The sequence below is a fragment of the Macrotis lagotis genome, chromosome 3 (assembly GCF_037893015.1).
Source record: "Macrotis lagotis isolate mMagLag1 chromosome 3, bilby.v1.9.chrom.fasta, whole genome shotgun sequence".
Taxonomy (NCBI): Eukaryota; Metazoa; Chordata; class Mammalia; order Peramelemorphia; family Peramelidae; genus Macrotis; species Macrotis lagotis.
Genome location: NC_133660.1, coordinates 258970188 through 258994532, shown reverse-complemented (window position 1 = coordinate 258994532; position 24345 = coordinate 258970188). Strand labels below are relative to the sequence as shown.

The 24345-nt window shown below is 42.0% G+C and overlaps 1 protein-coding gene across 5 annotated transcripts in view; it reads right to left on the bottom strand.

Annotated features, from left to right (window-relative positions):
• EHF (ETS homologous factor) overlaps positions 1-24345 on the bottom strand; it is a 61459-nt gene that overhangs the window by 9194 nt on the left and 27920 nt on the right. For 2 of the 5 annotated variants that reach the window (XM_074230463.1, XM_074230461.1), the window contains 6 exons: positions 17319-17453; positions 11228-11347; positions 9468-9713; positions 5656-5718; positions 3077-3145; positions 2911-2979 (listed from right to left, as the gene is read on the bottom strand). In XM_074230463.1, the coding sequence (XP_074086564.1) occupies positions 2911-2979; positions 3077-3145; positions 5656-5718; positions 9468-9713; positions 11228-11347; positions 17319-17415 (664 nt within the window). In that variant the 5' untranslated portion in view covers positions 17416-17453. Of the gene's footprint in view, positions 1-2910; positions 2980-3076; positions 3146-5655; positions 5719-9467; positions 9714-11227; positions 11348-17318; positions 17457-24345 lie in introns of all 5 variants that reach the window. The other 3 variants (XM_074230464.1, XM_074230462.1, XM_074230465.1) reach the window with 3 other exon arrangements.

Genomic DNA, 24345 nt, shown 5'->3' with positions numbered 1-24345 from the left:
GGTAACTATGCTAAGTCATCAGCCTCACTTTCTCCTCTGGAGCCATCTGAATCCAGTGACCAGATGACTGGAGACGACCCTGGATGGGAGGCAGTCAGGGTTAAGTGACTTGCCCAAGGTCACACAGCTAGCAAGCGGCAAGTGTCTGAAGCCAGTGTGCTATCCACTGAGCCACCTAAGCTCTATCTTCTGCACTACGCCTTTTCTTGGTTCTGAGCTCCAGCGTCTCCTCCCCCACAAAATTACCTTGTATTTATTTTGTAAATATTTATGCACACGTTATCTTCCCTGATTAAAAAAAATCAGTTCCTTGGGGGCAGGGATTGCTTCACTTTTGTCTTGGTAGCCCTCCACAATCTGATCTCAACCCCCCATCAAGGCTGATTTTATTGTGCATCTTCTTCCCATAGCCTACTATTGGGTCAGACCGTACCCTGGTCTTCGTATTGACTGACCCCGTGTCTGAAATATCCTCTTTCCTGACCTCCGCCTCATGGAATCTCCAGCTTCCTTGACTAAGAATAACAATAATTATATCAACAGCAACAGTAAGCATTTTAAAACTTACAAAGTCCTTAACCTAGATTGTCTCAGTTGATCCTCTCAACAAACCTGTGAGGTAGGTGCTGGTATGGTGAGGAAACTGAGGCCGAGGACAACTGACTACAACGTCACGATGTTTGTCCTTCATTCTCGAAGACCCCAGCATCAGGGAGGTGATATCAAGACAAGCGCATGAATTGGATTTGAGTGGGGGGGGACGGTGCAGCCTCACTTCTCCTGCAGAGTCCTCATCCAGTGGCCACAGGATGACTGGTTATGGCCCCGGATGGGAGGCAGTCAAGGTTGTGACTTGCTCAAGGTCACACAGCTAGCAAGTGGCAAGTGTCTGAGTCTGGATTCGAACCCCCAGCCTCCTGAACCCAAGGCCAGTGCTCTATCTACTGCACTACCTAGCTGCCCCAACTACAGCATCACACAGTAAGCAAATATCGGAAGGAAAATTTGATCCCAACTCTTCCAGTGTCAAATCCCACTGCCTCCCAAGGCTTAGCTTCTATAGGAAAGGAGACCCTTTCTGGTCCCCCATGTTGCTAAGTCCCTTCTATTCTTAAGGTTATCCTCTATCTATTCTATATGTATATAGAGGAGAAGAAGGAGGCTGGTAACTTAGCATAGCCCCACTCATTCAAATCTAATGCACGTGCTTGTCATGGCATCACCTCTCTGATGTCATGGTCATTCTAAACATCATCATTCTAAAACATTTTTTTTTTTTGGCTTTTGCAAGGCAATGGAGTTATAAGTGACTTGCCCAAGGCCACACAGCTAGGTAATTATTAAATGTCTGAGGCTGGATTTAAACTCTGGTACTCCTGACTCCACTGCATTGGGTCTGTAAAGTCTGTTCTCATTCCTTAACCTGAGCGAACCTTGGGCCTCTGAGAGCAAACAGACAAGTTAGAGCACGGATTAAAGGACTAAGATCAGGTCATCTGTTTATCTCTCTAATTTGCCTGGACAAAGACCTATAAATACTGCAGCAGTATTGGATGGCATCCCCAGGAGGGCAAGGAGAACTGGCAGATACCCTAAAACCTATCCCATGAAGATCAGGAGGGAGGAGTTGAGAGATGGGGAACTGACAGAGGTTTGGATTTTATGTTGATCTTGCTGTGTAGTCATTTGTCCAGGATCCCACAGCTAGTAAGAGTCTAAAAATAAGATTTCTATGCAGGAGTAATTCAGACTAAATGACCTTGGAAATGCCTTTGAATTCTGAAATTCTAGGATTCTGGGGCAGGTTCTAGAAGTTCATGCACATTCATGGGGAGGTGGGCTAAGAGCACCCCCTCCTCCCCACTACCAAGAATGTTTTTCATTTGGTACCCACATAACTGATAGGTCCAGGGTCTTATGGACCGTATGGGGCAGCTAGTAGTGCAGTGACTAGGAGTAAAGAAGATGTGAGTTCAAATCAGACTTCAGACTCTTACTAGCTAAGAACAGTGACTGGATAAGTCACTGAAATCTGTTTATCTCTGTTCCCTTACCTGTAAAATGAAAGTAAGAATACAAATCCCTCCAAGGATTCTTTTAGGGATACATAAGATAATCACTGTAACACCGTGCCTAGTAAATAGTGAGCACTATATAAATGCAAACTATAAATATCAGAAACACCCTGTGATCAGCACTAAAACATAAGAAGCACCTTTGGTAATGAAATAAGGCGTCAGGGCTGGCTTGAAAAGTAGCAGAGTTGGCAGCTGCTCCCGTTGGGGTGGTTCCAAGAGTTTATACAAGATGATCATGCCCCTCACCTACATTACAAATATCTTGCAACTTGAAATTCAATCCTTTGGTTTAAGGCATTTCAATATTATTCCAGAAATTCAAAGAATATTAAGCCTGAAAGGGTCTTTGGGGGGTCATTTAGATAGATAGAGGCTGGGGGAGGTGAATTGAGGACCCACAGGTTAAGCTGTAAAACCCAAGTCCCAGTATTCATTCCACTATAGCAAGAGCCTTCCCTACTCTCTTGTTGTCTCCTGAAACGTTGAGATAAGCACATGGTTGCCCTAATTTATACTTTAGTAGGAATGCTTTAATGAAATTCTTTGCTAAAACCAGATTTTGCTCAAGATGAATATGGAGAGATGGATGAGAGCATAAAGACAATGGGGACCAGATAGTCTAGGGAGAAAGACAAAGAAGAGAGGGGTCAACTCAAAAGACTAAGAAATTCATTTAGAATTAATTTGCTTTGAATATTAAGAGATCTGGGAAATAACTACCCTTCTCCAGTTCATGGGAGAGTTATTGCATAAGGAATAATTCTATCAAAAGGGGGACCTGGCATGCCAGCTAATCTTAAGAAGTAGTCTGAGATATAATTGATTATCTTACCAATTGGGAGATGACCAGCGGTTGTCATAGAGATTTGAGCTCGGCAGAAAGTTTTGCTGTCCATCATTTCTAAATCAAAGAAAGACAAGGGATGTTTAGAAGCTACTCCTTTTCAAAATGACCTTGAGTATTGGGAAATTGTCTCAAATGATAAGAAGGTAGTTACCTACTGTGCTACCATAGTTTGTGTCATATAAATAATTATCTTCTTTCCAAGTGGTCATGATGGAAGGATCTCAAAGGAAAAAGAAGAAAAGAGAAATTCAGGGGACAAGAAAAAACTTTTGTGAAGTCACCAGCTTTATGACTTTTGAGATCATAATGCCTTTCCCTGGCCACCAATCCTCTCTATGTTTTATCTCCACCATTAGAGCATCCTTGAGGACAGGACTGTTTAGCACTTAACACAGTACATAATACATAAAGACAGGTGATTTCATTGATTATAATGAGAGAACTGGCCTTTGTTAAGGCCAACTGGCACCATTTCGGAAATATATCATCTTAGAGAGTGGTCTAGAAGTCAGAGAGTAAGTAACTTGGCCAGTCACATTAGCCTTTGGTGTAAAAAAAGCACTACCCGAACCCAGGTCGACTTGTTTCCAGGACCAGATTTCTATGCACATCATAATGACTAAATAAATGTTTTTTTCTTCATTTCATTTATTTCCTTGAGGACCCCCTAATCATCTTCTCAGTATACCACCCTTTATCCTCTTCTGACCATAAATAATCATCACTTATATTTTCATATAGGGGTGGGGCAAGGGTATAGGGGTAACTTTTTCAGGACAAAATTGTATCATTACTGAGTAGTGGTCTTTATAAAACAACTTCTTATAATTGTTGAGTCCATCATGAGTGTATTCATCTGTCCAAATCCACTGGCTCCACTGTTGACACCCTCTGAGTGTCTCCAATTAGGATTTTTTTTTTCAAAATGAAACTAATTTAATCCCATTTAATTAAAAAAAAATAATCCTACACCATATAGCAGTTTGCAAAAGCAAATAAAAATGCTGGGGGCCAGGTGTACAAGTCCTAGAAAGAGCACTGGGATGTCCTTCTTTGAACAGTAGGTTTTGGGTCTGAGAGTATATCTCTTCTCAGCCTAGAATATTCCTTTAAATTTCTAAATTAAAAAGAAATTTCTCCCCACCCCTACTCCCAATGAAGCCTAACTCCAAAGTATCCCCCAACTCTTGGCTGGCCTCCAAAAAGAAACTTTGCCTCCCAACTGTTAGAGCTCCACTAATACCAGCAACTATTTAGGATGATATCTTAATGTGTTTTTCTCCTAAGTCGGAAATATGAAAATGCATCCCCACTACCCCAACTTAAAGAATCTTTATTCTCAAATGGAAAGCCTAAACCTGGCAGAAGAGTTAGCCTGGTGAAGTGGGGAGAGAACTGAGTTTGGATTCAGATGACCTGGATTTGAATTCTACCTGACTGTTCATGTGACCTTGGTCCTTCATTACCCCCCCCGTTTGAACTCAGTTTCCCCATTTGTAAAATGAGGTACCTTCCTGCCTCTAAGTCTACAATCTTCTGAGATCTTCATTTGTTTTTACTGCATAAATTGTATGAAATCTGACTCATTGCTTAAGTCCTATTTACGACACAGGGATTTAGCTGGTATCCTAACTAATAGCTACAAGTTGGGGCACCCCAAGCTCTAGCTCCTTGAGTTACGCCCTCTCCTTGTTTGGTCACCTCATACGTCTGCTGTTTTAGAAAGCAATGCTGGCCCAGGAAGTTTTGGGGGGATGCCTCCTTGAGGGACCTTCTTCTCTCTTCCCCCCCTCCAAAGATGGAACAGCCTCTCCATCCTTTAACTCAACTCTCCTGAACTGGTACCATAAGAGAGTTAGGGTACTCAGGAAGGAAGAAAGAATAGGACTTGGGGATTTCCCCTGAAACACCACCCCTGGTCCTTAAGGAGAATGTTGATGGTGTCACTGAAGGGAGGGGATTAAATTCCTGGAGAGTCCCGTGCTTAACCAAACTAAAAAGTAGGCTCAGAAACTAGAGGCAAAGATCCAGTCCCAAGTATGGAAGGGCTATGGACCCATACAAAGGGATGCCCAGCAAAACCTAATTAATGTGCTTGGCTGATCTTGGTTTTCCCTAATAAAGGGAGAGTAGAAAGTAACTATGTACACTGGACTGGTTTCTGCCATCTACGACAGAATTTTGGCCTGGGGTATCTGGAACAAAAATACTATTCAAGCCAGTGACCAGAGTCTCCCCTGGTCCCCAACTGGTCTGGAATACCAAGGTTCAGAATCAGAGGACCTGATGATTGCAACCCAGATGACTCCATAGGTGAACATGAGGTTGGTGAGTCAGCAAAGCGCCCCCCACTCAATTCCAATTCACTTGCATGATGTCATGGTCTTCTTCCAGAATGGAGAAAACATCAATCAAGTCATATGATCTTGGTTAAGTCACTGACTTTCTCCAAGTCTCAGTTTCCTCACCTGTAAAATGAGGTTGCTAATCTAGAATCTTTGCCAAGAAAACCTCCAATAGGGTCACAGAGAGTTAGGACTAAAACAATTTAGCAACACTAATAACGCTATAAATCCTGTTTTTCATGAGGCTCAAGTGAGATGATTTCTGGAAAGTACTTTGCCAATTTTGCACCACGATGTAAATGTCAGCTCTTTTTTTAAGTCTTTTCTCACGAACTCATCACACTCTGCAGGGATCTCTCTATCAGCAAAGTCAGTTACTGCTCACCTGTCTGTTCTGTCTTCACGATGACATTGTGGGTGGACTGGAATGGGTCGCTGCCACACTGGCCTGTGGAGGATGGTTTGAAAAAGTTAATGATGTGAGATCCAGGAGAGAAAGTCAAGATTCTGATCCTGCACTAACTCATGGTGACACCTGCATGGGGTCAGGGTCAAGGTTTCAGATTCTTGACCTCAGACTTCCTGCCTGGATCCTCCCTGTGTTGATTCAGGGGGCTTCCCCGGCTCCTACTAATACAGGCAAACCCTTTCTGAAGACTCTAGTTCCTCACTTTGACTCATCTCTTCACATCATTTCTCAATAATCTTCCAGTAGAATGGAAACTTTTGAAAGCAACACAATATCATGGAAAGAAACACTGAATTTAATAAGAGGACCAGAATTGGAACCGCAGCTCTGTAAATTGCTACCTGGGTGAACTCAGGAAAATTGCTTAACCTCTCTGGGTCTCAGTTACTTCTCCTAAAAATGAGGGAGTTAGATTCAATCATTCTGAATCTTAGTTTCCTTATTTGCAAAATAAAGAAGTTAAGCGAGGTGCCCTACAAGGTTCCTTCCGGCTTTAAATTTGTGATTTTATGGTCCTATATTGGATACCCCTACATTCTGGGGAGAGGAAGGAACAGCAGGTAGAGGGATAAGCTGAGGGAAACACTTCATGGCCAATTGGTCAACTTCATATTCATCTGGTGTTTTTTTGTCTTGTCTCCTCAAATCTGATACACAGTCCTCCCATACTATGGGAGATCTCTTTTACAGGAATACAATCTCTCCAATGAAAGATCAGCACCTTGCCTTCTTTCTATCCTGGGCAACTCTTGTTCAAGTCCTCATGGAGTCTACCTAATATATCAGTAGGTTTGTTCTCCTGATATCCAGAGAATACTAATGCGTAGAATGTTTCATAAATGTTTGTCAAATGAAAAAGCAAAGTATTTTATAAATTCTTTCCTTTTTCATCTTTTCCTTGGTTCTTCCCCTTCTTTTCTCCCCCTCCCTTTTCTCTTTCCTTCCTTCTCTCCTTTCCTTAACTTCTTCCTTCCTCACTCTCTCGTTTTCTTTCTTTCCTTAGCCCTTCCTTTGGAATTGAAGTGCTCTGTTGGATCTAAGTAGCCTGGATTTCCCAAGCTTGCACAATCCTTAGAAGAGATCACTTCGGCCATGTACTCAGAATGTAAGCCCCTGTAGAAGCCCCTTGAGGGCAGGGACTAAAGTTTCATTTTTGTCTTTGTATCCCTAGTACTGGATTGGGGTTGCAGTTGGAGGCACTAAGACATCCTTGTTGCTTGATCAATTGATACCCAACTAACTCTTTACAACAGTGATTCTTCATTTATATAAGGATAAAATAGGTATTAATTATGACGAAAGTAATGTTGATAACTAAAATCTATACAGCACTTTAAGGTTTGTAAAATGCCTTACATACACTGCTTTATTTAGCCTTAAAACCACATGGTGAGTTTATTATAGGTATTCTTTTTTTGGGGGGGGGAATAAATTACATTTTTTTTTGCAAGGCAATGGGGCTAAGTGATTTGCCCAAGGTCACACAGCTAGGTAATTATTTAAGTGTCTGAGGTCAAATTTGAACTCAGGTCCTCTTGACTCCAGGGCTGGTGCTCTAGTCACCACACCACTAGCTGCCCCTATTATAGATATTCTTAATGCTCATTTTACATTTTGAGAAACTGAGGCTCAGATAGGTTAGATGATTTGCTTAGGATCGGGTCTTCCTGAGTCCAAATCCAAAACACAATCCACTAAACTAAGCTGCTATTATTGAGAAAAGAAAAATTGGGATTAGTGAGAAGAGATGGCACACAGAAGGAACTTAGTGTTCCTCTTTTTCTGAATTCCATCAAATCTGTGTAGACACAGTCTCTGAGGTATACCTGGATCATTGCCTTGCTTTGAATTCTAACTAGACATAGAATCAAGGTCTGATATGTTGTCTTAGATGGAGCTGTGATAGAACATTGGGAGTCAGGTCATGGATTCCAATTCAGATTTTGTTCTTTGACCTTGAGTAGTCACTTAACCTTTTAAGGACTCAGTTACCTCTTCCATAAATGAAGAAGTTGGATCAAGGTACCCCTTCTAACTTGAAGACAATGAAATTAGGAAACTTGTTTTCTAATCCTGTATGTGTTGTGCCTCAGGGGCAGCTACAATGGAAGTTTGTATCTGCATCCTCTTCTTTCTCTTCCCACGGCGCTTAAGCACAAGTGATTGTATAATAAATTTAGATTTGTCGTAAGGGATCAAAAGCAAAAGCCAATACGAAGTATGTCCATTAAAAGGAACCTTTGTCATCTCCAAGGCAGCAACCACGTTGGGATCACAAATTGGTCAAGGCTAGGCAGGCAGCAGGAAAAGTCCAGCTCTATATTTGGAGTTTGAGGATTTGAGTTCAAATTGCAGCTGCGCCACTCTCTGTGTGACTGACCCTGGACACATTCTTGAATATACTGGCCTCATTTCCTTCATTTATAAATGATGACTATGACACAATGACACATCCCCTGGTTCAGTCAGGCCAAGACTTGAAAAAGTGGATTTGAATTGGGAGAAGGGGAAAAGAAGGAAGGCTATTTATTTCATCTGCCATCGTCGAGCACTCAAGTTTATTTTTAGTGTTTTGCTTGGTTTGGTTCTAGTAAAAAAAAAACAAATGAAATGAGCAACCACCGTGAGCTAGGTGCAAATGGAATGAGTGACAGACAGATGAGCTCATCCAAAATGGTGGTGGGGCTGTGGCAGGGTGGAATGTTCCTGAACTGACATCAACATTCCCTTCCAGCTCTCAAGTTCCTTTGGGTTAAGATGGCAGCTGTCAAGTCAGAATATCGTTCCGATCTGCTTCCAAAGCCCAGTTCAGCAGGCCAAACAAAGGGCCCATTAACAAGGAATCAATTCCCTTCCCTTTGGAGCAAGGTCTTTCCCCATATGCTTGGTGAGCCTATTTAGAGAATGTTGCTTGAGAGTCCTTTGCTTTTTATGTTGGATGATTTTACACTGGTGTGTCCCAATATTATTCCTTCTTTCTTTGAATGTCACCTAAATAAATATACTACGGGTTTTAAGTCCCATAAAATGTAAGCACTTTGAGGGTGGAACTGGTTTTTGTTTATTTTCATTCGTGTACCTCCCCCCAACTAGAAGTATCTTACAGGCAATCAATATTTGCTAGGTGGAAATACTATGACCCCAGCTTCTTGCAGAAATGGAGGAGGGGTAGGGTATGGATATGACATCCAAATTTCTTGCCAGTTCTCTGAGACTCTGTTGATTGCAGTTCAACTGATGTTTATCCATGTCTGAAACACTAAAGATTTTTTTTTAAAGCATAAATAGATATAGCTTCTGAAGAGGGGCTTCATAATGACAATTGAGACGAGCTTTCAAATTATCAACAAATCTCAGTCATCCTCAATTTTAACCTGATTTTGAATGAGCTGGTGAGGTGTTCACTTTATCTGGGTTCACTTTAGAACTAAAAAAAGAATTAAGTTGCCTAAAGAAAACTGTAACTCAGTAGATGGCTAACTGGCTACTAATTTCATGAAAATTGGGCACTCAGAAGGGATTAGGAAAGGGACCACCCCTTGATAGTTATTACACCTCCCATTCTGCTTCTTGCCATTTCTTTTCCTAGAAAAACTGTACTAAAAGCAATCTTGGTCCTCTTTACTAAAGAACCCTTTCTCCTCCCTTCCTCCCCTTCCCCCTTCCCAATGAATCTAACAGAGAAAGTCCTGCCCACAGAAGATGGGGGTGGAGAGGAGTGTATTCACCATTCCACTTAAGATGCTGCAGGTTGTTATAGAGGATCTGACCAACTGCCCCTGCTGCCCGCGTAAATTCTTGCAAGGTCATGCTACACAAATGTTCCCCATTGATGTCAAATTCTTGGAAGGGGATGCAGTTGGCATCAAGCTGGTTGGTATCCAAGAGGTGCTGGAGCCATTCCCACACCTGATACTTGGTCCAGTACTGGGGATGGATCTCATGCCACTGGCCTCCAAAAAACCCGCTGGAAACTGAAAAAGACAAAAGAAAAAAGAAGAGATTCAATGAGTGACCTGGAATGATAAATACAGGACTATTTTTGTACTGAGTTGATAGACTAACAGAGAACACAACCAAAATTAATAGGATAAGGGGCGGCTAGGTGGCATAGTGGATAGAGCACCGGCCTTGGAGTCAGAAGTACCTGGGTTCAAATCCAGTCTCAGACAATAATTACCTATCGGTGTGGCCTTGGGCTAGTCACCTTACCCCATTGCCTTGCAAAAACCTTAAAAAAATTAATAGGATAAAAGGGGGGCATGGGGCAACATGTTTGGGAGAGGGGAGGAGTTGGCCCGTGACACACCTGGACAAACAGGCATAAATAAAAGTAATAATAAATCAGTAAACAATAATAATAACAAATAACTTTGTTAAATAAATGGCTTCTTAGAGTTTTCAAAGTGCTTTGTCCATAATGAAACAACATTTTTTGGACATGGCCAATGTTAGTATTAGTTTTATTTTTGTTTTTGTTTTTTGTTTTTAGGTTTTTTGCAAGGCAAATGGGCTTAAGTGGCTTGCCCAAGGCCACACAGCTAGGTCATTATTAAGTGTCTGAGACCGGATTTGAACCCAGGTACTCCTGACTCCAGGGTGGTGCTCTATCCACTGCACCACCCAGCCGCCCCCTAGTATTAGTTTTAAAACACATATTTGTTTAAAACATTTCATTTTTTTCTTTTTGGAAGAAAGAGGTGGTGGGGGGGAGAGGAAAGTAGGCTAACTGGAGGGAAATCATTCAATAATGTGTTCTGTATAAGCATTTCATTTGATCCTCATGGCAAGTCTATGAGGTAGATTCTGCAAGTATTTTTATTCCCATTTTACAGATGAGGAAATTGAGACTCAGGGGTTAATGGATTTGCCTATAGTCACACAGTATCAGGGGCAGGAATCAGAACATCCAGCTTAGCCCTCCATCTGTTCCAACACATCAAGTGTGGGAAAACTAAAAGCAGTTGAGTTAGAGTTGAGTTTTCTGGAAAGACTAGGTCAAAATCATCTCCTTTCTGTGCCTCAACTTCCTTCCCAATAAAATGAATCTAATAATACTTTCCCACCTCTGTCGTTCCCAGGGAACTTTATGAGGGAGGACAAGAGGCATGATACCTTCTAAGTGTTAAGAGCACCTTAGAAGAAAGCTAAGTAGAGGGCATTATTGTATTTTTAGCAGTTAATTAGGCACAGACCCAGTAATTAGCACCCTCACATGCATACATGCACACACACACACACACACACACACACACACACACACACACATCCCTACTTTATCCCATTTTCCACCAAGCCATGTTGGAATTTGAATGTAAGTTCCTTGAGGGTAGGGGCAGGCTCTTTCCCCAGAACCTAGTAATAGTAAACACTTCCTGAAGACTACCTTCCTCGCTTTTCCCAAACACAGCTCTTGGCTCTCCCTCCCACTTATTTTGGTAGGAAAGACATCACTGGCCACTGAAGAAGAGGCATTGCTGCCATTTACCTGGAGGGCACACATTGCCACCTAATCTTCTCGCTGTGCCTAAGTGGGTAGCAGTCAGAGCTTCTGCAATGTAAGGCTGGTAGCAGCTGTATCCAGTTTTCTGGGACTCAGTATCCACATCTGTAAAATGAGGAGGTTGGCCTCTGAGGTCCCTTCCAGTCCAAGGTCTAAAACTCTAGAAACCCATAATCTACTTTGAATATGACTTAAATACTTGGTCAGCATTAGGATTCCCTTCCCCAGTGTTGACTGCAACTCCTCCATAACTCAGTAACAGCCTTTGAGGGCTATTGTGGAGGAATTGTTCATTACCCAGTAGGATCCAGTTCTCCCTAGTCCAAGGACACAGACACGTAGCCTCCACGTTAAGACTTAACTCTGCCCTCCGGATACCATCGTCCTCACCATTACCAAACTCATACCCTTTCCTTACCCCAAGAAGGAGACCCATTTGCACTCCCAAAAATATTTGGGATTTTGGCCCCTTCAGAATCGGACTCCCTCCTACCTCCCCATCCAGACTGTTTTTCCTTCCTACTTCCGACATTCTAACCAGACTGGCTTCTGGTGCTATTATAGTCCTTGGACCCCATTACACACCCTCCTCACCTCTGCCTCTTAGAAACCAAAGTTTTCTTCAAAACTGAACTCAAGGGGCGGCTAGGTGGCACAGTGGATAGAGCACTGGCCCTGGAACCAGGAGCACCTGAGTTCAAATCCAGCCTCAGACACTTAATAATTACCTAGTTGTATGACCTTAAGCAAATCACTTAACCCCATTGTCTTACAAAAACCTTAAAAAAAAACAACTCAAGAAACACCTCTCATAGGAGGCAATTTCTTAGTCCTCAGCTGCTAGGACCACACGCTCTCCCCAAATCATCCTGTATTTACTATGCATATCATGTGCAAATGTGAAGAATTACATACATAAACACACATACAGGCAGATATAGGAAGAGGAATGGGGAAAGAATAAAGATGGAGATAGGAATTTGTTGTTGTTCAGTTATGTCCAACCCTTCCTGATCCTTCTCTGGGGTTTGCTTGGCAAAAGTATTGGAATGGTTTGCCATTTACTTTTCCAAGAAATAGAAATAGGGATAGGGATAAGCATAATAAGTCTTGAGATTTTAATGGCAAAGAAAATTCCTGGATGAAGAAATACCCTCCCTCGATGCGGGTCAACACCTTCTGAAATTTTATAGTCTTAAAGAATTTAGGTAAGCACCAGAATATTAGAGGGACTTCTTCAGGGTCTCACAGCCAGTGAATCAAAATTGGGACATGAATATGTGAGTATAATAGTCATCGGATTTTGTATTCACTTAAGTCTATGTAAGTGAATTCTCTGGGAGGATGTAAGCTTCTGGAGATTTTGGGATTCCCAGCCCCTGACACAGTATCTGACACAAGACACGTGATTAATTAATACTGATCTGGCTTCTGAGAGTCTAGGGTCCTTTCCAAACCCAGAGGACATGTAGCAGATTCACTGGAGCCTTAAACTTAGAATTGTATCCTAGCTGTGTCCCTTCTCCCTTACCTTTACTAAAAAGGAATAATTAGTGGCAACTGAATGCTCTAAATGAGAGATGATTTAGATGATTTTCATTGTCAGTTTTAAATCTCTAATTATGATGCTACGTCATATTTGTTTACCAAAAAGTCTAATTCACAAACATTTCATTGTGGGAAAGCCAACTTCCTTTCCACAGGAAAACTGGTTGAGATGAATGAATTTATTAGTTGTGTGTTGGGGCAGCAAGGTCTCAGTGGACAGAGCTCTGGCCCTGGAATCAGAAAGATCCAAGTTCAAATCTGCCCTCAGATACTTTCTAACTTTGTAACCCTGGGCAAGTCACTTGACTCTATCTCAGTTTTCTCATCTATAAAATGGGCTAGAGAAGGAAACAGCAAACTGACCCAGTATGTTTGCCAAGAAAATCCCAAATAGAGTCAGGAAGAGTTGGAAACAGTTGAAGATGCCTGAACAAAGTAGATGCTGAGCCCAAATCCATTTCAAATATAATAATGAGTCCGTCTCTACAAACAAACCCATTTTCTCTTTGTGCATTGGGGCTACTTTGTTGGAGAAAGAAGTGGAGAGATCCCTCTTAGGAGTATTAAGTTAAAAAATTCAGCCTTTCTCATGACAAGGAGCAGTCAATGGATCACTTTCTCTTATATACAGATTAAGGAGACCCATTTGCACTCCCAAAAATAGAGGAAGGAAGCTAAATAACCAACCCCAGTTGGGAAAGAAAATTACAATGGGAAATTATTTCCCAAGGAGCAATATTTTTCTCCCAAGCCCAAACCAGAAGACAAGGTTTCTGGGGAAGATATTGAACAACTACCCAAGACCTTGTAGTCCCATCCAGTTGCTCTGTTTGTGATTCTGAAGAGTAAAGGTCCAGGCTACATTATTTCCAACACTACTTGTGACATGGCTCTGTAGGCCCCAAGGCAATGGCCAACGTGAGTTTCTTTAGGATTCCACATACATCTCTATATCCTCCAGTGCTTGCACAAAACAAGGAATAAAATTGATTGAATAATTTCAAGTCCATTGCTTTGATCTCAGAAACCTTGGGAGGATGGATATCAGAATGATTAAGAGAATAAAAGATGCTGGGAGTTCCACTCAATTGCAAGTTACCCTGTTCCTTTCCAAAGTGAAATTAGCTCCAAATATCTTGTTTTTGAAATGGAATCCAGCTTCCAAAATTCAGTTTTACAGACATGGGTCAGGCACTGTTCTTGTATTAGAGACACGCAAAGATAAGAAGGAGGAAGACAACTGGACACACACGTGATCTGTGATATGCTGGGAGCCATGGAGGCTAAGGGGTAGAGATCAGGAGGGAGACCAGGAAAGGGGATGGGGACAAGGAACAGCTGGCAGGCCAGTTTAGAAAGGGAAACAGTCCTGAATGCCAATCGAAAGAGGAAGATTTCATGACATCAAACAATAAAGTAGGAAAAATTCTAATCCTAGAATTAGAATTCTAGAATTAGATTCTAGAATCCCATAAAATTACAGCACCTAGATAATGGCCTCCATTTCAGAAGACAGTTTTCACCCATCTCTCTAGGGTCATGAAAACATGGCATCCGGGGATGAGTCCTATTTCTTGGCGTGCTTCCAAAACTGGTTTTTCAGTTTGAGCTTTTATTTTATATTTAGAGATAGTATGGCGAGGTAGAGAGAGAGAATAATGAACTTGACAACAGGGAGACCTGGGTTCAAATCCTACCTCAAGTACTTGTTAACTAACTGGGTGATACCAGGCAAGCCATTTCATTTTAACTTTTCTGTACCTCAGTTCCCCATGTAGAAGATGAAGGAATCAGAAATGATGACCACTCAGGTCCCTTTCAGCTTTAAATTTATAATATACTCAGCTGTATGACCCTAGTCAAGTCCAATGACTGAGGCAACTTCCAATGCCTATAGGTTGGGAAGAAGTTATTGATGTATATTAAGTGAATAGACTTATTCACTCCAAAAGTCAAATTTCCCTAGTCTTAGAGTCAGAGCCCTAGACCTGGACTCAGGAGTTTCAAATCCAGCTCAGATACTTAAAAGCTGTGTGACCCTGGGCAAGTCACTTAATTCTGTCTGCCTCAGTTTCTTCAACTGTAACACAGAAATAATAACAGCAACTACTTCATAGGGTTGTTATGAGGATCAGATGAAGGTGCTTAGTCCATAGTAAACACTATAGAAATGTTAGCAATTAATATTTTAATTTAATAGTTAATTAATAATTTAATGAGGATTTATTTGACTTGATAGAGACAGGCAATTTCTTTAGATTCTCCAAAGAAAGTCCCTCCCATTATGTCCCAAGTGTCTGTACAGGCCAGTCTTGGGGGAGCAGGGAAGAAATGCTAGAATCATGCCGTGTCACTCATCCTATCCCTCTTACTATCATTCATAGCCAAGAACCCCTGCATCCTTGGGATCCTCAGACACTGAGAAAGAGCAGACACGATTAAGAAAATGCAAACTCCTTGAGGGAAGGAACTCTCTGGAGTCTAGAGCAGTGCTGGCATATCATAAGCACTGAATAAACATTTCCTGAGCCCAAGAAGCTAGCACCATCCCCTAAGACTTCCTTCTACCAAATTTGCTTTTATCTAACTTGTCCCTGATTATTTACATGGTGTCTTCTGTTAGAATGGATACTCCTTGAGGGCAGAGATGGTGTTTTTGCCTTTCTCTGTGGCAGCACAGAGGTAATAATGGAAGTAAATGCTTACTGACTGGAATTGAATTAGATTGAATTGAACTGAATTCATGGAGATGCTCATATTGCGGTTCTGCTTTATCGACTGAACTGGATGAATTGAATTGCATTGAGACCTTCAGATAGGTTTTCCTTTATGTTAGAGGGAATTATAGACACTTGCTAAGGATTGCTAACTGAGTATATCTCTCTACCCTATCTGTTCCTTTTGTTCTAACCACAGAATTTGGATCTAGAAGTGATGTTACATGATTGAGCTCAACTTTCTCATTTCATAAATGATTTTTCCAGTCTATGAATAACAACAGAAATGTAGGGCTGATTCACATTCTATTCTGCAGCAACCCTAGGGGAATTTTGATCCCCCATCCTGGTCCCCAAAATAGTCACAATTGAGTTTGAAAGGGGACAGAGTCATTTCTGCCTTCCCCCATCCTAGAACTTCTCACATCTGGGGTGGTGATAAGAACAGAAATACATATATATAGGTGTCATACTGCTCTCTCCAATGAGTGATAAAAGGAAAACCTCTACCTCAAATATTAGGAACTCTTTGGTGGGACCATGATTATAAATCTCAAGTTTGCATTCTGGTTCTCCAGAGCCTCCTCCTCTACTTAGGAAAATTTGAACCCAAGTTCCATATCAAATTTATTCATGCTGGGGAGCCTCATAATAGTGGAAAGAACATTGGTTTAGGAGTCAAAAGGAATAGCTGCTTTGGGAGTAAATTCAATGGGAAGAGAGGGGTACAGTTATGCCAGGAGTAGGGCTATGTGACCCTTGCCTCTTCCCAGTAAGGGGGGGGATTGGGTTGGACCCAAATGCAGAAGAAGCCTGAAAATGGTAGAATAGGGGAAGTTGTAACATATACAAATAGAAAGAGATTGAAAGATGGGATATCACTAGCTGGTGAACATGGTGGGCATTGTGGAAACTTTGGAAGGAAAGGCAAATCCCTACCCATCAGGTGCTAGTTATGGTGGTGTGGAAATTCAGAAGTGGGTTCAACATCTCATTCTGGCTCTTACCACATGAGTGACTGTAGGTAAGTCATTTAACTTTCCCAGGCCTCAGTTTATTCAAAGGTAAAATAAAGGGACTAGATGACCTCAACTGTACCTTGAACAAGTTACTACTTGTTAAGACATTGGCCATATCATTTAATCTCTCTAAGACTCTTTTTCTTAATCTATAAAAATTGGGTTGGAGGATCCTAGATGATCTCTAAGGTCCTTCCTGTTCTAAACACTATGATTTTTTTTAAGGGAAAGGAAGAAAAAAGAAACCAGTAGGGAAGAGAAATAAGCTAGGAGTTCAAATTGCCAACAAGTGTTCCTAAGTCCCTCCTACCTTCCTCCCCTCATCCCCTAAAAGTGGTTTAGAAGGAATACTGACTATTCTACTTTAGCTTAGTACAGGATTAAATAGATTCTTAAAGAGCATTTGTAAGCTGTCCTCACCCCCCACCACCAACCTTGTCCTCTTCTGGTCTCATTGAGAAAGAAGGATGAAAGCTCGAAACATGAATGTCTCCTTCAGGTACTACCTGGCCCAACGACCTCTCTCTCAACCGATCCCACTCAGGCACCATCCTCCAGGACTAGAAGAAGGGAACTGGAGAAAATCGCCAAATGGAATCAATGGGGGGTAGATCATCTTCCACAAGGGAATTCATCCTTATGAAAGTTCTACCTTCCCACCTTGACCTAAAAGTCAATGTTTTGGGGGGTTTTCCCAGGACACTGTCACCTAAGGTGAGAAGAATGGACTCACTTGAGTATGGGGTAAATAGTAGCAGGCACTTATCCCCACCCAAGCCAAAGTCCTCCTACCATTGCACGTGGGGTAACTGTCTGTCCAGGTCGGCTGTTGGTGGAGAAGATGGTTGCTGGAATTGAGATTCATCACACCACTTCCTTCCAAAATCATGATCTGTAAGGGGATCCAACAGTCCGCTCAGTTAATGCCTTCTTGACAAATCCCATTTGGAAAGCGCCAGCAATGAAATTGAAAGAAGAGGAGGAAAAAAAAGAGGAAAAAAAAAAAGAGTCAGTTCTTCAATACCAGCCCCAAAAACATGTTGCCACAGCCCTTGTGGGTAAAGGCAGAACTCTCTTGCAATTAAAATTTTCATGTCCAATATTCATATGTATGAGACAAGTTTTTACAGCCACCCATTCATAAATGAATAATCTCCAATCAGAATGAGACAGAATGAAGGGCAATACCTCTCCCCAAGAGATGCTGGCCAGTCTCCAAGTTTATAAAAGTGAAAACACCAGAGGGTGTTTTTTTTTCCCCTTAAAGTAGAATTCCAATCAATTAAACCTTGTAGTCAAAAAGATGGGCTTTCCAGTGAGATTCTGTCCTAAAATGATCTACCTAGTAATCCCAGGGCACCCGGGATACCCCCAAACCCAGACCTCCCATTGAATTACATAGGGATGGGTCATGGACCTGACCCAGAGAGTGGGGTCTTGGCTGGACTCCCTGGCCACTGGAACCTGTTTCTACTTGGGTAATATGGGAGCTTGCACAACTTTGGTTTTGCTTCTGAGAAACTCCACTCACCTGCCCACCCCCTCCCAAATATAAATGACAAATGGCCCTTCCTCCCTCTGGTATACTAAGAGATAGAAGAGAACATGGTCTCGGGAATGAAACTGGAACATAGTGTGATAAGAATGTTGGTTTTGGAATCAGGGGTTTTGGTGCCGAGTTGTTTCAGTCACATCTCTACTCTTTATGACCCCATTTGAGGTTTTCTTGGCAAAGATACTGATTTGATTCATCACTTCCTTCTCTAACTCATTTTATAGATGAGCAAACTGAGGCATACAGGTTAAGTGACTTGCCCAGGGTCACATAGCCTTTAAGTGTCTGAGGCTGGATTTGAACTCGGGAAAATCTATCCACGGCTACATCTAGTTACCCCTCGGGATTAGAGCATCTAGATTGAAATGCTGGCTTTGCCACTTATTAAGCTCCATGACTGGATTAAGTCACCTTATTTCTCAAGAGTCTCTACGTTCTCATCAGCAAAACAGGGGCATTCAACTAACTTCTAGGGTCCCTTTCAACTCCAATCGTATGTGTTGTGCACTCCTTTGTAAAATAAAGGGGGCAAGACAGCCTCTGAGGTTTGTTCCACTTCAAAAATGTATGGTCTTATAATTTTAATATCAGTATGGGGGAAATGGAGTGGGGAGCGCCCATGTGACTTTGGGCCAACCATCTGCTCTCTGTAGGGCCCATTTTTCTTACTGGTAAAATGGGGGCTAGCTTATGATGCCAACGTTTTTTCACTTGTAAGATATTCTTTGAGAAGCCTAAGTTGTCCTACTTTCTCAACAGCTGGAGGGGTGAGAAGGGCAGGAAGAGGTGTGGAAGAGAGAATCGCCTTCCCTCGGAGTTCTGTTTACCCAAGGCCTGGGCTCCCAAGAGAGCCCATGCTGGCCCTTACTACCAACATACTTAGGGAAGTTATTGTTTAACATTTGAAGGTCTGAAGATCATAGCCCAACCGGTTTGCACAAAAAAGATTGACTAGGCAGGTTTCCACTTCATGGAAGACTGGGGCTGGAGGGTGGGGGGAGACAGAGAAGGACCAGGCCAGTGGTTTCCTTTAAATTCTTCCATCCTGTTAGGCAGGCTGCGGTTGTGTCACACAGAAGGAGGCAGGCAGGTAAAGGCAAGAGGGTGATATGGCCATCTCTGGGGCAGGAGGGTGGGCAAAGGAGATATAAGGCCCACATTTGCATTTCCCAAGCAGCTTTCAGACATGACTCCTCCTAAAGACCTCCTCAAAATAGGAGGTCACAGGCTCAGATTTAGATTTAGAACTGGAGAGTCCCTCAAGGCACCTGGCCAGTCCCCCTTCATTTTTATAGAGAAGGAAAATGAGAAGTGTTTAAAATCATACAGATAATTCCCTTGAGACCTCGGGTCAAGTTGACATCCACCAATATACATCTTTGCATCTGCCTGGCCATCAGACCATTTTAAATTCCATCTGCTTTAGCCCCCCAAAGGGTATGTGATCAAGGGGAGGAAGGGTAGAAAGGTGGATTAAATCCCACCCTCCGTACCATAGCTAATCATGGATTTTGTATCCCACACAACCACACCTACCATCATAACCCAGTCCTTTTTTCTACATCTGGGCAAGGTCCCAGTCTCCCCCCCTTTAGAGTTGAACATCAACCCACCTAGGTCTTTATAACTTAATCCCAACCTCAGAAACTGCACTGGTGCCATTAGGCACCAACCCTAACATGCCCAACTTCCTATAGAAGTAGTAAATGTCTCAGAATAATGTGACCAGACTATCATCCCCATCTTTCCCACAAAAATAACATGTTACTTTAGCAATCATCTTACTAAAATCAATGAAACAATCCACAAAGGTGTCAAAAGAGGAAAAAAGAAAGAAAGCGTCTCCCCCATCACAATCAGGATCCTGGTAGCTATAAAAAAATAATAATGATGATAATGATGCTGTTTCTCCTTCCTTTTTTCAAAGAAGACCACATCCAGGAGGTGAGGCCATGACAAGCATGTGAATTGGATTTGAGTGAGGGGATGCTGTGCTAAATTTGTGGGGTAGTTTCAACATAAAGCATTAGGACTGGAGTCAAAAAGACCTAAGTTCAAATCCAGTCTCAGATACTTTATTGGCTGGACAAATCACTTAGTCTCTTCTTCAGTTTCCTCAGCTGTAAAACTATACTCAGTAGAAACTTAGTAAATACTTGTTGATTGGCTTCCAGAAGCTTCCAGTTTTATCAAGGGAGACAATGTGCATAGGGCTAAGTATGGACAAGAGAGATACAAGAAAAATCTGAGGTTAGGGCTACTTACATCTACAATTTTAACCTAATCTATGAGGAGGATAAGTATTGAAAAGAAAGTCATTTGGTTTAAGAAAGAGGTGGAACTAGACTGTTTCAGGTAGATTAAGACTGGGAGCCAGACTCTAATAAAGGGGCAGGACGCAAGTGGGGAATGTCATCACGGAGACATCCGTTGCTACTCCCCAACTTACTCCTCACTCCCAGTCCCAAATCTCCAACAGTTCTGTTGCACTGATTTTAGTAGAAGCAGCAAAATGATCGGAGCCCTGATCCTGGAGTCTAGGGTGGTCTGGGGCTCTAATGATTAGGTCACATCCACCTTGGAAAAGTATCGGAGAAGTGCTCTCTGCCGTTTTCTAACTGTTGTGACCTGGAGCCTCAGTTTCCTCATCTGTAAAAGGGGAAGGTTGAATTAGAAAACCTCTAGGGCACCTTCCAGTTCTAAATCTAGATTTCCCAGATCCATCCCAGATTTAAGTTGTAGATGTGAAACACTTATCAAGGTGAGTTTCTATTCAGTCTCAGATGTGCTAACCCTCATAGCCCAGGAGGTGGTCATGGAGCAACAGGCATCATTATGGTTCAACCACAGTGTCCCCCTTTTAAGAGAAAGCTGTTAGAGTGGTGAGCTGCCCATTTAAAGAGTATATAAAATGGTTCCTACTTGTAAAAGAGTTTATATGACAAGCCCTGGTTAGTCAGAGTTCATCTGAGCCCACGTGAGCATCTTATTGTAGGCCTGTTGGGTTCTGTTGAGTAACCAGCTTACCCACACCTAAGAGAGCTGACACAGGGCCTCTAGGAGGGATGATTATGAGATCTTTTTCATTTCCCAGGCTAGAGAGATAGTCTCCTAGGCAGAAAGATCTGGGTTCAAGTTCTACCCTGCCTCCAAAAGCACTGGATATAGAATTAGGAAAACTTAAGGTACAGAGGCTACAGAAGAGGAGACTGAGGTTTAGAGAGATAAAGTCTCTTATCCCAGTTCCCCCAGGTAACCCAAGTTTGAGGGAGAATTCCAGGTTTTTATATCATTCTTTCTCCCTCTATTCTATTATCAACTTTACTGCTAAGATTAAGATTCATTTCATGTTTTGGTACTGATATTTCCAAAGTCTAACACAATATCTTGCCCATCATAGACATTTAATAAATGCCTGTCTATAAACTAAAGGAACAGTAAAGAGGAGATTTGATACCATCAACTGCAAAGCCAGGATCTTTTTCATTTGTACTACACTACCCATTGGGGGACCATTGCTCCGGTGAAAGAGGTGAAGACAGTCCCCGTTCTGAGTCATTCCAATTCTCAGTTGTTCAAGAGGGGCTTCTGGAAGTTCCTTCATTGTCCTTCCCAGTACTGACCACCTTCCCTCATTGTTGAGTTGGTGTCTGATACAGGAATGCAAAATTAAATCATTCGTGTTGAGCCATGAAAAAAAAGTCCTAATTAGGCTAATAGGAAAGCTTCTGCTGTTAAAATAATTCATTGGATCCACTTCAAAGGTGAGAGGGAAAGCAGGGGGGGTGGGAGTTCAGTTATATGTGCCATGGCTACCTTCATGAAGCAGGAAAGACGGGCAGTGACTGGGGCTGACGTGGTGCCCTTCTCGATTGCTCAGGTTGCACAACCCTGAGAGAGTTGTTAATGCAAAAGGAAGACAGTTTGTTAGACTGACAGTTCTGGAGACAGAAGTCTGCCCCTGAAGTTGACAAGCAGGAACTCCATAGCATCCGTGGCGTCCATGGCCTGGCAGACAGTTACCAACTCAGTTCTTCAGCCTGAGTGGTTCTCAACCCAGTCTTTTTCAATCATGGGAATGCTTTCTTGGAGAATTCAGATCATTTCTCTATAGCAGCTTCCTCATCTACAATGGAATATGAATCTAGTTGTGATCAAGAAAGAACACCTGGGCAGCTAGTTGGTGCAGTGGATAGAGCACCGACCCTGGAGTCAGGAGTACCTGGGTTCAAATCGGGTCTCAAACACTTAATAAGCTGTGTGGCCTTGGGCAAGCCACTTTAACCCCATTTGCCTTGCAAAAACCTTAAAAAAAAAAGAAAAGAGAGAGAGAGAGAGAGAGAGAATACCCTGGGAAGCCACATAAAATGAAATCATAGAAGTGATGGGCGAGCCCCCATAGAACACACTGGCTCACTGAGTTCAGTACAGTTGGCAGATTCAGGCCATTTCTTCCCACTCACCCGCATCTCCACTTGTATTTCTCTCCATTTACCACCACCCAGTCCACTAGCAGATGCCTCATTACCCTCCAAGGGGATCCAACCTTGACCATGAGCACCCTGCACACCTCTATTTTTAGTTTTAGAGGGAGGAGAGCATTCAGGCCACAGGTCCATGGATGAGTACCAACTTGGGATCAGCCTCTAGGGAGCAAACTGCAGGTTAGAAAATGAAGAGAACTTTCAAAGGAACCTCACCACCAGGTAACTAACCGATAAGTGATGATTCCAAAGAAAATAAAATTAATTATTATCTTTCTCTTTTCCACAGACCAAAAATGGTGTATACATTGCTAAACAAAGTCACTATATTTCTTCCTCTATTACAAGGGTTCAATTTAGTGGGGGTTATGAACACTTCCTAAAATAACTGTGCTGTAAAAACAAGACTCATCAAGAAAACTAATAATAAAATTAATTGAGGGACATAATCCATTTCAATCAAACTCTGAAATGAAACCATGCAGCACAGTAGAAAGATCTCTGGTTCTGGAGTGGGAGTAGTAGACTTCAAATCCCTCTTAGAATATTTACTACCTCTGTGACCTTGGTCAAGTCATTGGATTTTTAGTTTCTTTATTTATCAAATGAGAGGCAGTTAAGTGGTGCAGCAGAATAGAGCACCAGGCTTAAATTGGGAAGATTTGAGTTCAAATTCAGCCTCAGACACTTTGCAACTGTGTGACCCTGGGCAAGTCATTTGTCTCAGCTTTCTTATCTATAAAATTGACTGGAGAAGGAAATGGCACACCTCTCCATTATCTTAGCCAAGAAAACCTCAACAACTCAGGAACAATCAAATCCATCTGTAAAATGGGGACACACCAGACAAGGAAATGGCAAACCATTCTACTATCTTTGCCAAAAAAAAACCAAACCCATGACTCCAATACCAATGTTGAGGAAGCTCTAGATAGCAAAGTAGACAGAATTTTGCACAAGAAATAAGGATGACTCGAATATAAATGAGAAATTTAGTAGTTGAAAAAGTTGACTTCTATCTGCCTCAGGTATCTCATCTGTAAAATGGAGACGAATAATAGTATCTACTTCTCAGACTTCTTGCTATGAGGATAAAATGAGAAAATATTTGTAAAAGTTCTTTACTAATCTTAAAATACTGATCCCATATTAATGTGACAATACCCATTAAGTATGGGCAGTATGACTGAACTGTGGAGTCCATGAAGGGAAGCAATATATAATATATATATATATATATATATATGGCCATAAACAAAAGAAGCTTGAAATGCCAGAATTTCTATCAGAAGAATAGGGAACATCTGGATTTTATTCAGTGGGGGGGGTGAGGTGACAAGAGCAGATCTAAAGTTATTCCAATTCCTGGCCACTTTTGTTCACTCCCACCCTGCAAGGAGTGCCAGAAGATAGTTCCATTCACAGAATTAATGTCAAATTCTTCAGGCTAGGGTCCAGTAGGTTGTGAAATGTCCACCTTCTCCAAAGTCCACTCTCTCATTAATCCATTGCCTCCAGTCAACTCAAGCCTGCCTCAGTTTGCTCATCTATAAAATGAGATGATAATAGGATCATCAGCATCAGATAATACTGATAAAGAACTCAGCTTTGTGCCTGGAAGACAGTAGATTCTTAATAAATGTTTATTCTTTTCCCCTCCCTCTTTCTCCATTCTTATACTAAGGTGGGTTAGAGTTGGTTTAGAACCAATTCTTCCTGGGCCAGGCCTCAACTAACACAGTGATTGGGTAGAGAATGGGAAGAAAACAGGATAAAATAG